This window comes from Pteropus alecto, unplaced genomic scaffold (genome assembly GCF_000325575.1).
Source record: "Pteropus alecto unplaced genomic scaffold, ASM32557v1 scaffold7, whole genome shotgun sequence".
Classification (NCBI taxonomy): domain Eukaryota; kingdom Metazoa; phylum Chordata; class Mammalia; order Chiroptera; family Pteropodidae; genus Pteropus; species Pteropus alecto.
Window position 1 is genome coordinate 38,143,175 of NW_006494614.1, and position 15,997 is coordinate 38,159,171.

The 15,997-nt window shown below is 39.2% G+C and overlaps 2 protein-coding genes across 3 annotated transcripts in view; both read right to left on the reverse strand.

The window, feature by feature from the left end:
* The window catches only part of TDRD6 (tudor domain containing 6), a 19,908-nt gene extending 7,312 nt beyond the window's left edge, over nt 1-12,596 (reverse strand). Inside the window, 4 exon segments of the mRNA XM_015600358.2 lie at nt 3,160-3,249; nt 4,993-5,117; nt 6,542-11,203; nt 11,206-12,596. Coding sequence (XP_015455844.1) covers nt 3,160-3,249; nt 4,993-5,117; nt 6,542-11,203; nt 11,206-12,577 — 6,249 coding nt within the window. The 5' untranslated portion in view covers nt 12,578-12,596.
* The window catches only part of SLC25A27 (solute carrier family 25 member 27), a 39,669-nt gene continuing 28,733 nt past the window's right edge, over nt 5,062-15,997 (reverse strand). The window contains exon 10 of one of the 2 annotated variants that reach the window (XM_025042628.1): nt 5,062-5,117. The gene's annotated coding sequence lies outside the window, so the exon portion shown is untranslated. Of the gene's footprint in view, nt 5,118-14,352; nt 14,476-15,997 lie in introns of those variants that run through there. The other variant, XM_015600361.2, reaches the window with a different exon arrangement.

A 15,997-nucleotide genomic window follows, 5' to 3' on the forward strand; every position in this document is an offset into this window, starting at 1 on the left:
ACCGAATGGAAAAATATATTTGCAAGCAACACCCCCAATAAGGGCCTAATATCCAAAATATACAAAGAACTCATATGACTCAATAACAACAACAACAACAAAAATGATCCAATCAAAAAATGGTCAGAGGACCTGAACAGACACTTCTCCCTAGAGGACATACAAATGGCCAACAAATATGTGAAAAGATGCTCAACATCGCTAGCTATTAGGGAAATGCAAATCAAAACCACAGTGAGATATCATCTCACACCTGTTAGAATGGCTATAATCAACAGGACAAGTAAAACAAATTTTGGAGAGGATGCAGAGAAAAAGGAACCCTCATACACTGCTGGTGGGACTGCAAATTAGTACAGCCACTTTGGAAAACAGTATGGAGCTTCCTCAAAAAGAAATTGATCTACCATATGATCCAGCAATCTCTCTACTGGGTATTTACTGCAAAGACTTGAAAACCCATATCCAAAAATATATTTGCACACTGATGTTCATAGCAGCATTATTCACAGTGGCCATGACATAGAAACAACCGTATCCTATGACAGATGATTGGTTAAAGGAGCTGTGGTACATATATACAATGGAATGTTACTCAGTCATAAGAAGAAATGAAATACTGCCATTTGCAACAACATGGATGGATCTTGAAATAATCATACTAAGCAAAATAAGCCAGACAGATAAGATTGAAAATCACATAATTATCACTTATATGTGGGATATAAACTTAAAAGCAACAAATGAACAGGACAAACAAACAGAGACTCATGGACATGGACGGTAGACTAGTGGTTGCCAGAGGGGAGGGTAGGAGAGGGGAAAAAAGAAATAAAATGTTAAATAAATAAATAAATAAATAAAAATTTGATTAATCAATCAATCAATCAATCAATCAAAGGTTCTTTAAAAAATTTGAAGAAAGGATCACTTAAATCTCATTAAGAACTAAATAAAAATGTAAAGCTTTTCTTGTTAGGTAGGTTCTATATTTGCTAATTAGTTTAAAGCCAGAGGTAGTTGTGTCTACATTATTTTATGAACACTTTAAATCAGCTTAAATGGCTCTCTTTTATTTGGCAGGTATAGTTTACCCAAATAGAATACTATATGTATAGATCTATGTATTTGTCTATGGAGTCTTAAAAATTAATAAATGAAAATGGTCAGAACGGAAAAGTTTTAGTAAATACTAATGCAACGCAAGTAAAGCTGGTTGTTATTTTTGACAAGAAAACAAAAATTGGAATTAAAATGAGAACATGAAGGGAGATGTTCAATGATTTTTTATAGTGAAAAATTTCAAATGACCTTTATGTCCAAATGGTTTAATAAATTACTGATCATTAATGTCACATAATATTATGCATTTTTGGCTTTCTAGCTGCAACCAAGATGGAGTAAGCCAACTATAGCTTCTCTCTTATATTTATTAGAACTAAAAGCTCTGTAAAGAATACAAAATCAACTACTGGTGGACTCTGAAAAGTAAACAGGAACAGGCAGAATGAGGACTGAACTAAAAACTTGAATAATCACTTGTAGCAGGGTGAGTTACACAGGTTTCTTTTTTCCCCCTTTCTTTTTTCGTGCTTTGTATCTTAGTTTTGACCTCAGGATGGACCAGATCAGAGCTGTCCAGATAGAGTAGACAGCAAAACTCTGAAAGAAATCTCTTATTTCTAGCCAGTGGATTGGGAAAAGAGGCCCCTGACTGCTAGCAAGTGGGGAGTGGATGAGAAATCACTTCAAAAAAAAAAAAAATTCCTTTATCTTTTCCCCTCTTGGCCCTGTCCTGAGAACAGCTGCAGTCACTGCCTGAGGACAGCAGTCACAGTGCAGGCACCTAAAAATCTAAGAGAAAACTCTGGCTGTGGAGCCAGGAAAAGGGCCCTCTGTTATTTAAAGAATGCAGGGAGATTGTTTTTTCCTCTTTTCTCTAACTGCTTCACTCCAAAAGCAGGCTCAAACAGACCTAATGGCAGCTCAGAGGGAAAACCTGGCTAGAAACATGCTTCCTGGCCAAGAGACCAGGAAAAGGGTCTCCTGGCCAGGGCTGGATTAAAAAGGACCCTTGGAGTCTAAAAGTGTTGAGGAAATATCAGAGAGGAAAGGAATTGGAAAATTTGAACACCTACTACTGTATGTGAACTGATACAAGTCCCAAGGTTACCCCTGAACTGTGCATATACAGAAGAGAACCAAGTAGGTGAAGTAGTGGTCTTTAACACCTGGACTACTATACAAACCACTGCCCGAGTTCCAGAGTAACTCAAGTGGCTTATGTCCTGGGCAGATCTGAACATCACAGCAAAGTCTTTGAAAACTAAACTGACATTAGAACCACAAACACAGAAGAGACAGAACTTGTGGTATGAATCTAACTGGGTTGATCGCCTGCTAAAACAAAAAAATTTTCTAGAAGATTTTAAGTCTTCCAACATAATATTCAAAACATTCTGGGTATAATACAAAATTACTCAACATAAAAAGAACCAAGAAAAGCTAATCATTTCTCAAGACGATCAGAAGCAAATCCTGAGATGATCAGATATTAGAACTATCAGACACAGATTTTGAAGCAAGAAGTTCAACAAACTCCATAGAGGATAAACTCAAACACCCAGACATATCACATTGGCACGGAAAACTGCCCACCTTATAATCTTGAATGAAGAACACAGAATATAAAACACAGAATATGTAGAGTGAAATGAACTATGTTCAAAAGATGTAGATGATGTATTTATATTCCATATAAACTGAAAAACTTTAAAATAAAACCAAACTAATCAATCTGTTTATCTTTGGGTGAATGTGTTACAGGTGATTGATACTTTCTCCTTTTTAACTTTGTCATTTCCTAGATTTTCTGCATCAAATGTATTTTACAAAGGTCATGAACACCAAACAATTTTCATTTTTGAAATCCCAAAATGAAAATTAAGGAGTAGAACATTAATAACTTGTTTGCTCAAAGGGATACAAGCATTAAATCCAGAAACATTGATTTTGTTATCGTTTTTCATTGTTATTATTACAATATTAGTTTTTTTTTTCCTCTCCATTATTCTGAACACAATGGCTTTGGAAATAGTTCGCCACCTTTCAAAATGAAGGACAATGCTCTCATTAATTACTATTTATATAATTCCATACCTCAGATGGACTCTTATCCAATTTGGGTATGCCATTCCAGACATTCTCAGGGTTCACTATCTCCTCTATACCATTTGAAAGGTCCAAAACCTACCAAAGAAAAAAATTTTCATAAACATTGGTAGTTTTCAAATATTTAACTGATTTTTGTACTTATAGCAATCACTTTTAAAATGAAATGCTTTAAAAGGCAATGAAAATGATTTTTTATTAAATCTCAATCTTATGTTTCAACTCAATAGTACTTTAGTTCAAAAAACATGTCTTGAGCTTGCCTAGAGATCAAAGATAAATATAATTTAGATCTCAAGAAGTTCAAAATTTAGTGGAAAAACAGACCTCTAAGCAGATAAATACAATACGACGTAGGAAATACAGACTTCTGCAGCCAGAGATATAAATATACAAGTAGGAATACAGCTTTTTTGGGGGGGTTGGGGAGAAGAAATGGAGAGATTTAGAATATAATGCTAAGGAATGTTTCCTGGAAGAAGCAACGACTGAAGAAAAGTCTTTTAAAGATAAGTAGAAATGAACCATTTTGTGAAGGGGACAGAATACAGGCAAACAGAACTACATTATTAAATACATAAAAAAAAAAAAAACAAAAAAAACCCAAGCAAAATAGTATATATAAGAGAAATCAAGCACTTCGATGTTCATCTGATATAAGGCACAAAACACAAAGGAGTAAGACCTAAGGCTAGAGAGGTACACTGACACTTAAATCTTGGAGGACCTTTAAATCTTTAATGAGCTTGACTTTTCTATTCTAGACCAGCAGGCCTCAGATTTTAATGGTATAAGAATGCACAGCCTTGCTCCTATCCCCAGAAATTCTGAATCAGTCAGCCAGGGCATAGCCTAGAAATCTAATATTTAGGTAACACACTAGGTGATTCTGATACAGGTGGTTTCCGGATCACAGGAGAAACACAGTCCACTGAAAGTCCCCAAGAAGTTTTACACACAGGAATGATGTAGTCAGATTTGCATTTAATAAATTTCTCACTGGCAGTGTGGAGAATGAATTGAAGAAAGACTGGAAAAAGTAAACTAAATAGAAGGTTATTAGAGTAATCTGATTGTGAAACAAGGAACTTAACGAAGGCAGTGGCATTAGATATAAAAAATTTTAACTGAGGTAAGAAGTGGAAAGTGTGGAACTTGGTGACTGATAAGATTTCAGTGGTAAGGGAGATGAAAGAGCTTATGATGATTTCTTGCTAGGACGCTTTTAAAACGATACAATGGAATATTACTCGGCTATAAGAAAAGATGAAATAGTGCCATTTGCGACAACATGAATGGATCTAGAGATGATCATGCTAAGTGAAATAAGTCAGACACAAAATGTTGAGAACCATATTGTTTCACTCGTATGTGGGATAAAAAAAACTGAAAGCAACAAATGAACAAGACAAACAGAGACGCATAGACACAGACAACAGTTCAGTGGTTACCAGAGGAAAAAGGGGAGAGAGTGGGGAGGTAGATAAGGGTAAAGAGGGTCAAATATACGGTGATGAAAGGAAATTTAACTTTGGGTGGTGAACACACAATGCAATTAATATACATATGACATATCATTGAATTGTACACTTGAAACCTGTATAATTTTATTAACCAATGTCTCCCTAATAAATTTAATTTAAATAAATAAATGAATGAATGAATAAATGAATGAATGAATAAAACAGTTTTTGCACTGCATCAATACATCAAGGGAAATGAACAGGGAAAACATTTGTTTAATTGCATTTCCTCATCTGATAAAATTTCCTTAACAGTCTGCAAGTCTATTTTGTGATAAAGTACTTCAACTTTACTTACCCTTGTGCCTTCTTCAGCTATTTCCAAAATCTCACATTTAGACCATGTGTTCCTTAGACTTGACCACACAACACATTTGGATCCAACAGTAAATCCTTTCAGAGTATAGGTGTTCTCTTGTTGAGCTGCCAAATTGAATAAGGACTCAATGCACACCTCTTAATGATAGATACACAAACAAAGCATTTTCCTAATCTGCCTTTACTATTTCTATATAATCAGTATCATGCACAGCATGACATGTTCTAAGTCTGTCACCTTTCTTCAATTTTATTTTAAATTCTTCCAGGGTCCCCTCCCCATACAATTCCTCAAAACTTTCCTCAAAAAACACCACCATGTGTGATGTGTTTTTTAAGGATGTGAATCTGCTTGTAACATTAAAAATTACTACTAAAAGCCAGTTATTATCGCTACATGTGGTGTGGTGTATGGTCACAACAACTATTTCTATAGTGAAGCAGCAGCATATTGCAAGTGAGCAGACACTCTTATCACAAAGCTATTACTTATCGTTGAAATATATAAGGACTAAAAATCTAGCATAATATTTAAATAAATTATCATGTATCCACAGAATGGCATACTATGGAATCAAAATATTTTGAAAACATACTTAAGGGATTAAAATGCAGCATTGAACACTATAAGACGGTATAATCTCTATTTAGTTTTTTAAACTGTATGTAAATACACACACACAGAGGGTGAAAGACAGCAGAAAGGGAGTCCACCACGGCATTGACCGTGCTCATTTCTTGGTGGTAGGATTATGGTGATTTTCATTCTCCTTAGTCTAATGTTTCCTCTATTTCGTACAATGACTCAAATTTAATAATATAAAAATCGACATTTAAAAAGTCTAACATTGATTATAAAAAACCTAAAAGTTAGCTATTTTTATGTAACTTTTAAATCTTATTAAGTAGCCAAAAAAAAAAATAGCAGTAAAAATAATTTATAGAAAAGTTAATGACAATAAAAGTTCTCCAGTATTTACTCATGGCTGTTAACTGTTTTAGTTAACCTATTTTTTGTTTAAAGGATTCTAAATGAATGGCAGGGTATATGCATGAAACAAAACAGTTAAATTTGAAAACTGCTAAAATGATCCCTACTGTAAATTCATGCATACAGTAGTGCTTGGCAAAGGAATACTTGTTTTATTTTGTTTTGTTTTATAAAAAAAACCAAAAAACAAAAAACAAAAAAAAAAACATAGCCTCTTGATTTTAAAGATACTCTGTTAACATTTTAACGTGATTAAGACAAATTTTAAGCATTCTATTTTAAACACAAAACAATTCAGCATTTTACGCAGCATATAAAGTAGTATTTTACATTGATTCCACAAGTTAAGGTCCCTATATTCTCAATATCATCCAAATCTAATTCTCTTTTCAGGTTTTAATCTTTTCTGCAAAAAAAAAAAAAACATTAATTAAAAAAAATTCAAGTAAGAATTATTCTTTTCTTTAAGACAAATAAGTAATCTTGAAAGACACTAAGTAAACTTTAAATGAAAGTGAAAGAAAAAAAATACAAATACCTGAGACATAAGCTGGTAGAGCATTGCTGTGTTTCCTTCCATCTCTGGATTCATCTTCAGGGAACAAAGAAGTCAACGATGAAATGGCATCTCTGTTTTTATATTCTGTGAATTCTTCTTTATATATATTCATTTCAATCTGCATTTTGGGATCACAATCCTGTCCATGTAGATGCAATGGCAATCTATGCTGGTCATCAAAACATTCCACACAACTGGACTTTCTTGTGTCCTCAGCAAACATGGATTCTTGGGCTTTCTGGCTAACTCTTAAAGACAAAGATTTTATTTTGTCATCTAGACACACCTGGGCTGTAGGTAATTCTAGTTCTGGCTGTTTCTCAGCTTCACAGGTGAGGGGAAGTTGCACTGTAAATGGCTGTAAGGTGGCTTCTGTGTCACAGCTTTGGGGGAGAGACACCATCGGAGACTCGAGGACTGGCTCTTCATTTTCTTCATCCCCAACTAGAGAATGCTGTAGCTCAATGGATTCTATTTCCAAGAATTCTTTTGATTCATCAGGAGAAAGTGCCACCTCAAGTGAATTAAGTTCTAATATCTCTTTTGTTTCACAAGCTTGTGGTAATAATGTATTAAACCCTGTAATTTGGTATTTGTTATCAAACTTCGCTTTGTCAACCAAATGGCACTCTACTTTACCTTCCAGTACCTCAGGGCCAATTTTATCTTTGTGTGGGTTTTCAAAAGCTTCAAAAATGTTATCAATTTCAGAGTTGTAGAATTTATTTGGTTTGGTTTCAATAATATTTAAGTCTTTTTCAATTCTTTCGGAGAGCTCATCTGTCTGTGCTTCCACATATAGTCTTTTCTCTTGTCCAGTTTTACTACTTGGTTTCTTAAGTCCAACATCAGAACTAGGAGACCCAAGAGCCCCCTTTATCTCTGGGCCATTTTTTTCATAGGGCAGATCACTGTTCTTAATATCAATCTTAGAATATTTCTTCATTTTCTCGTTAATACTTTTGCCTTTGCTTTTCAAGTCAACAACTGCTAAAGGGATATCACAAACATCCTTTTTGATTTCTAATATTGTTATCTCCAACACATCTTCTGTTACTATTTCATAAAAATAGTCATTTCCCTCTTGAGGGCACACACCCTCTGAAATATTAAATCCTGAGAGGCAGCACGGAAAGGCTTGCATGGGAACCATCAGAAGTTCAGAGGGAATGTTGCAGAGTGCTTTTGGGTCCACACAGTCTTCAACGTTTCCGAAGTCCACAAGCCTGACGGATACAAGATAATCTTCACAAATACTGGTGATAAGTGCCCTATAATAATGCCCATCTTCTCTGTATCTCACAATGCAAGGGTCTCCAATACGAGGACAACTTCTCCAATCTGTTACCTGTTCTCCAGCAGTCTGTACTTCTACTTCTAAGTACTGAAGTTGCTCAGTATCGGCAAACTGACACCAAAAATATTCAGGCCCATCTATCACGGTGGCATAAGCTCTTATCAGTTTCATCTTTGGATTATACCAGTTAAGGAATACTGAAGTGTCGATGTCTGTCTTGCTGACAGACTTTGAAAAGGTACCTTTAATTATTTGGGTAGAAAGTCCTATTTCAGATTTTTCACTGACAGCAAATCTGCTAATCATATCTTCTGCTATGATACCATGGTCATCAGCAAGAATAACTTCCCATTTGTCTTGAAATTTAACAAATTCACATTTTATTTGAGCCTCATCTGTCCTTCGGGAAAAATAATGCATCATTTCTTTACAGTTTAAAATCTCAGGAACCCAAAGTCCCTTTAAGGAGCAGTGAATACACAATCTTGGTAACACTGCATTAATAAGGTCAAGTTTACCTACTTTGTTAGTATGAACCACAGAAACGTTGCCATAATCTATAAATTGTACAGAGAGGAGGTCATTTGGTTGTTGTTCCTTGACCACAGCACGATACCATAAATTATCTTCTGGAAAAGTCGCACATATTATATCTCCTTTTTGCAAACGTGGACCTGCAAAACATTCAGGCCTTCTACTAACATTATTTAATTTCTCTGAAAGATGATTAAGTTCGGCTTCATCTTCTGCTAGTTGAACATAAAAGTCTGAAAGGTCATTTATATGAGAAACATATACAATTGTCTTAAAGCCAGGCATTATAGTCTTCTGAGGGAACTCAGAAAATTTTAGAGGCAAATCTTTGTTACATGAATCTCCTGTTTTCCTTTCTGAAAGAGTGGGTTCTAGTTTTGTAGCTTTCAAAGGTGGTGGGTCAGCAAAACTTTCTTCTTTTTTTGTTGTTGTTAATGAAGACACTTGATTGTTTTTATTTCCCGTAGATTCCTGATGTTGAGTGACAAAGTTTGTCTTTGTTGAACTCTGCAAAAGTTTGAGCTCTTTACATGCTGAACTGATCTTAGGTTTGTATGACTCTCCTAAGATCTCCATATTGCATAATTTGTTCTCTACTGATTTACTTAAATACTCCTTAGGTGACAAGTTTATATTTTCCTTTTTTACTTCAAGAGTTTCTACTCTAGAGAGTACTTCACTTACTTTTTTTCTTGCCCCACCTTTGTAACCAAGTAGCCCTAGTTTCTCATTAATGTTAGCATTAATTTGAATACTGTCATCATATAGTTCTATAATCAGTCTCCCATCTGGATCTTTTGCTACAACCAAAGCCTTCAATGACTTATCTAAAACCGTCTCCTGAAACCATGTTGTAATTTCTTCTGGTATACGATCAGGAACATCAGATAATGAACATTTAACAGCTTGCATGGGCAAAAGTAAGACATCATATGCATCACTAGGTATTGGAAGCAGATCATCATTTGTTACCACATAAATGTTCCCAAAATCAACAAAGAAGACTTTATTTGGTTCTTTTTCTATAATTATCCCCCTATACCAATTTCCATCAGTATACTTGGCAAGGCACAAAGTTCCACGGATCAAAGGAGACGTTTTTAAATTTGGCAAAACTTTACTTAGTTGTGTAATATTACATGACAACTGTTCTAATATATTTGCATTTCTTCCCAACTGGCAATAAAATGTCCAAGGGTCATCAACATGTGTTATATATACTGACTCTTCACTTCCAATTTTCATATCATGAGTAGAATAGTAGTAAGAATGTAGCTGAACAGAGGACTCCAGAGGCTTCTGAAGTTTAACTGGTCTCGCAAGTCCCTTTTCTACCAAAAAATGGCATGCGCTCTGAAAGGGCGTTAGCAAATCCACGACATTAAACAGTTCTTCATCATGTATTGATGCCAAAGCAAATATTGTGCATTTTAATTCTAGATTGTCTTCCCATGCATTATCTACAAATTCACTGAAAGCCTGTATCGCCTTTTCATCCCAAACGAAAGGATTTTGACCAGTTGGTTGAATTAAATTATAAAGACTGCACCTAAAAGCCTGCGCCTTAACTTTGAGAAACTCTTCCCTAATTGAATAAATATTCTTCATAGATACCATATCTTCATCTCCATAATCCACAAATACTACTTTGACATGCTCTGGTGATTGCGCCCCACTGATTAGAGCTCTGGCCCATTTTCCATTTACTGTTCGTAGTGCCAAACAAGCAGGGGTAGTAGCTCCTTGGTAAGGAGTAGGGGCATCATTGCAATAGTCCTGAATATCACACATTAGGGTTTTAAATCCTTGCATGTTCCTGGTCAGCTGGCACCAGAAATAGCCAGGATTTTCAACATATGACACTTTGACTTCTACTGTACTTCCAACTTCTACTTCTCCTTTACAAGAAGAGCCTGGTTTAATTTCCAAAAAATTCTGTATAAGAGGAGGATAAACAGACACTCTTTTCTCATTTTTCTGTATAACTAATCCAGCTGAAACATTTGCAACAACTGTTGTGTCAGTCAAAGCTTCTGAAACAGATGCTTTATTCTCTCTCTTGGCTTCCTGTTCTACTTCTACCTTCTTGGCAGAAGATATTTTGTTATTCCCTGCAGTAAAATGGTTTGAAACATGCCCTGGGGAGTGGGCACATCCAGAAATATTTTCCCTTGTTTCAAATTCCTGATACTTGGCATATCCAGCTTGAGCAATTACCTTACTAATGTTTTCTTCCCCTGTTCTTGATTCATCAAGAATCTCAATAACATATTGATTATCCTGCTTATCAAGGACATGGATAACTAATTCTTTGTGGAGCACAGTCTTTTTAAAAAACGAAATTGCCTCCTGGCTCCAAGTTTCTGCCAAAGGCCAAATATCGGCCAGAGTACACCTCAGAGCCAATATCGGTAGCCGTCTAAACTGAGGAAGCAGCATCCTTACGTCATACCAGTCCACATTTTCTGAATTACCTCGATCAACTAAGAATACATCCACACTCTTGTCATCTAATCTGGTGACCATAGCCCGATAATAGCCATTTTCTTTCCATTTGACACAGCACAGGTCATCAGGTTCCGGCTTCAGAACGACACCATCCAGCTTACTAGCAGAGGAATAGAAACTGCACATTCTCCTCATCAACTTGCTAAAGGTGCCACTGTGTTTCCTCAACCTAATCCAAAACTCAGAAGGATTTTTAACAAACTCTACCTGGGCATCATAGAATGCATTCATCTTTAACCCAATAGACCTTAAGGTTGGGGGTGAAAGCTCTTCATCCACTTCTATGGAGCTGTTTTTGGTTCTTCTTCCTCCTCCTCCTCTACTCCCTGGCTCTGAAGGAATCGGTCAGCCAAGCAACAGGACTGTACTCCGAATACACAGTTAAGATTAGTCCCATCTTCACCATACAGGGTGACATAATACACATGCTCAAAGGAACAGTAAAATTCAATCTTTGCATTCACAGACTGACCCAGTATCAGTGCCTTCAGGTCACCGACCTGTGACCGAGACCAGCCTCTGCCACCGTCCCAGAGTCCATACAAAGCACAAGGGTAGGTCACCACAGGCATTCGAAAATATTCAGGCAGCAAGTAGCGCAGGCTACTGCAACTCACTAACTCCTTCCTGCCAAAGTCTACGTGAAGCACTTGGGCACAGCGCTGAGGCCGAAAAGTCTCAAGCAGGAGAGCCCTGTACCAATGTCCATCCAATCCACATGATGCGCACGGAGAGCCAGGCTTGTCCGGGCTCTCTTCCCTCTCTTCCCAGGTGGCACTGGTGGAGTTCTCACCCCCTTTCCCCGGGGAGCCCCGGTATATGTGGGCCATGCTCTCGGAGAGGCGGTGGATCTCCTGCGAGAAGCTCCGGAGCTGGCAGTGAATGCGGTGGGGATGGCACACTTGGGTCACCACTACGGGCTCCGTCACGCCCAGCTGCAGCTGGGGATAGAAGTAATCCAGACCAGGCTGCTCTTGCTTGGGCAGGACTCGCTGGAAGACTGGAGTCCCGGAGCCCATGTCACCAGTGGCCGCTGAGAGATAACGCTTGAGCAGCGAGCGGAAGAGACTGTGGGGTACCTGCCGGGCCAGGCCAAGCTCCTGCATCTGCTGGAACAGAGAAGGCACCTCCAGAAGGACCAGGCGGTGGAGGAGCAGCACGTCCAGGACCCGCCCGTGCACCTCTTTGCCCTGCAGGTTGCTAAGAAAGTCCATGGCGCTGGCCGGCCAGTGCTGGGGCTCGCCCCCGCCCGCGCCGCCGCCGCCCGCCGGCACCAGGCCGGCCAGCACGCAGCCCAGCACCTCCGAAGGCAGGTGGAAGAACTCGCTGCGCCCAGGCACCAGCGAGCCCGCGCCGGCCGTGATGGTGCGGCCCTCGTCCAGCAGGAAGATGCGGCTCTCCTGCGCCTGCCGGCTGACTACGCGGCCGCGGTGCCACAAGAGCCCCACCTGCACCAGGCAGAGCTCACCCGGCGAGGCCGAGGCACCGCCCAGAGCCCACGGGCCGCGCGTGGCCGCTGCTTCCTGGATCTCCCGGCTCAGCCTCAGGTACTCGTCCCTCCGTTCGCCCACCAGCCCCCATAGCTGCACGGGGATCACCTCGGGATGCACGTCCACGAAAGACACCCGCAGAACCAGCGAGGCCCCCGGCGTCGGCAGCCCGGGCGTCGAGCACATCTCCGTGGCTCGGCGCGGCCAGGCCACCGCCCACCGAAACCCCCAGCGCCGCTGTAAGGCGCTCACCACCAACCAGGCTCAAAAGACAGAGGGACTGGGAAGGGCTCCTGAGGCGCCCCCTCCAAAACGCACCCGACGCGGGGTCCCCAGCACTCGCGCCTACTGGTAAGACCCGGCGGCCGGACCAACCGCCCACGGTTGGGCCCACGGTTGCGCGGCCGCTCAGGCATTTGCCGCGCGTGGCGCCCCCGCTTCCGGCCGCGGGCCTGTGTGGGCGGCGGAGGGGAGCCCAGCTGGGGTGCGGTGGCAGCCGAGAGGTGGGACGAGGGGTGGCGTGAGGCCAAAAGGGGCTTCCAGGGCCGTTCAGGAAGCCAAAGGAGGCAGGACTGGGACATAATCGGTTTCTCCTCAGAGCATCTTCAACTCTGGAGGACGCAGCGTGAAGGCCTGGCCGAGGGCTGGGCCGTGGGGAGGCGCAAGCTAGAAAGGTACTTCCTATTCGTTTATCCGGCTAATACTGATGAGCCTAGTGAGCCAGGCGCAATGTTAGCCCGTGGGGAAATGGGCAGGAGGCAACGGCAGGTTCCCTGGGCGTTAGGGCCAGAGGTTTCAGAAGGTCCCAGGCTGAGGGGTGCAATGCGCTTGCTCTCCGCAGGGCAGAGGGTTCACAGTGCTCACTCAGTGTTTTGCTCTCGAGCAAGTTGCTGACCCTCTCTAAGGTGAACCTGTTTGATCACCTGAATTGATAAGAGTTATTAGTTAAAGTATGAGAGTATATGGAGGCTGTTTTATGCTTCTTTCCCCACAATTACTTGGGAGTTCTTTTGCCGTTTTGTTTTACTAACTGTAGCACGCCACCTTTGCAGGCATTTATTCATTTACTCAGAAATCTAGGACAGAAACAGACTCATGAAAGGAGGTCGAAGAATGAAAGAAACATGACTTCAAATTCTTCCTGTATCTACTGTGGCATAGGGCCTATTGGCTGGACTCTTGTTTTAGTCCCCTCACCTAAATCTTACCAAAGTAACCCTTAGAAGACTCTCTTTGTCAGGGCTGAGGGAGTGGAATGGAAAAATGGAGGCAAACTATGAGTAGCTCCCAGAAATATCTCTACATTAGATCTCTGTTCATCGGAGTTTCTCATAGTTTCTCACACTTTTCCATTTCATGCCTTCGCATTTTGAAGTATCAAATAAAGTATAGATAAAACCAAGGCAGTACTTAATATAACCCTGGCCTAACAGTATAAATCTGTGTTTTCAGTCTATCCAGATTAGACACTACCATGAGCTTCCAAGGGCTCCTGTGCTTAGTTTATTTTTCACAGTGTGTTGAGATTACCTTTGATCACCTTGTCATCCCACTAGCTTAAAAGCTCCATTTGGCAAAAACCGCTTCTTGCATTCCTGGAATCTAGCATGGGGCTAAGGCAATAAATACTTGCTGAATGAATAAATGCAAGAATGAATTTGATTTCTCTAAAAGGACTTTTACTTGACAAACTCATCCTTAAAATTTTAATTCTATTTTCCAAATTATCTCTAATTTTTCCTATTCATGATGGGAAAAAAAATAAGCATTTGATTTAAAAACATCTAGCAAGATCTAGCTGAAATGTTTCTTCCTCATAACTCTACTATACACCCAGGCAGAATTATTTCCTAGTTTTACATACCTTTTATATTATCTGTTTTCTATTTAACTTGTCTCCAAACTCTTTTCATGGCTCAGGCCCTATAAGCCTAGATGTCGAGGTGTATCATGTGGCTATTATGGCCTGGTCAGACAGAGCCCTTTCCTCTCATCCTTCCAGATATTTCCAATGTCCCACCTCTTTTGTATTTGGGGTAGGTATCTTTACTTTGCTCTGTCTTCCTCTGCTTCTGGACAGGGAACTAAACAAAATCAGAAGATTGCACTGTGAAGATTAAGCTCCTGCTAAATATTTCCCACATTTTATTAAGCAAAATATCTTGAGTTACACAGAAAATTAAAAAAAATAATAAAAAAACTTCCCTCCTATTAGGCTTCAGAGGCCCTTGGCTTCAGAAATGGTAAAGGAATAATTTTATTCTAATACAAATATTTAAGAGTTAAAAGCGAAAAGGATAAGGTGAAGGAATGTGTTTAAGAGGTAGTGGGACACTATATTATGAGTTATTTCAATATTTTTATGAAAACAAGATGCAGGGAACTTGGGCAAAACAGATAAGTCATATTTGTTCTGTGCTAGCTTAGACCTCCCTATATAGAGAACTCCAGCAGAAACACAGTACACTTTAAAGTCTATAGTTTCCACACCACTAATTAGCCCTGTTTAAAGATGCTTAGAAAATTATTGTTCAATAAATATTTTTTAATTATTCAAGTGAAAAATACCCTGTAAAGAGAATGAGAGGATAAAATATTTGCAAACCACATGTCTGACACCGGATTTGTATCTACAATATGTAAAATACTCTTGAAACTCGACAGTGAAAAAAAATACAGTTTGAAAATGGGCAAAAGATATGGAGACATTTCACGGAAGAGGACATACAGATGGCAAAGAAGAACATGAAATGATGTTCAACATCATTAGCCATTAAGGAAAAACAAAATCACAATCAAGTATCACTATAAATCTATGATAATGACTGGAAAATAGTGATAACATCAACACTGACCAGAATGTGGAAAAACTGAAACCCTCGTATTGCTGGTAGGAATGTAAAATGGTAATGTAAATGTACTTTGTAAAAACTCAGTAGGTACTTGCTGTATGACCTTGCAATTGCAATCTTGGGCATTTATCCCAGAGAAATGAAAATACGTTCATACAGAAACCTGTACATCAATGTTTATAGCAGCTATATTCCTATTAGCCAAAAACTGGAAACAACCCAAATAGTCTTCAATGGGTAAATGGTTAAATAGACTATGGTCTATCCATGCCATGTGATACAATTCATCAATAAAAAGGAAATGAACTGTAGATACATGTAACAATTTGGAACGTTCTCAAGGGAATTATGCTGAGTGAAAAAAAATCCCCAAATGTCTCATACTGTATGATTCCATTTATATAATGTTTTTGACTTAAAAACATAGAAATAGAGAATAGATTAATTGCCAGGAGTTAGGGATGAGGGGAGAAGGGATAAGTGGCTATAAAAGGGGTAGCATGAGAGAGCCTTGTGATGAAACTTCTATATCTTGAATGTGGTGTTTAAATGAAGATCACAAAGGTGATACATTGCCGAGAACTAGACACACACTCACACATGTGTGTGCTTATAAAACTTGTAAAACTAGTAAAATCTGAAACTAGATTATACCAATATCACTTTGCTAGTTTTGATTACGTACTACAATTATGTACAATGTTACCATTGGGGAGGACCAGATGAAAGGTTCATTGGATTTCCCTGTATATCT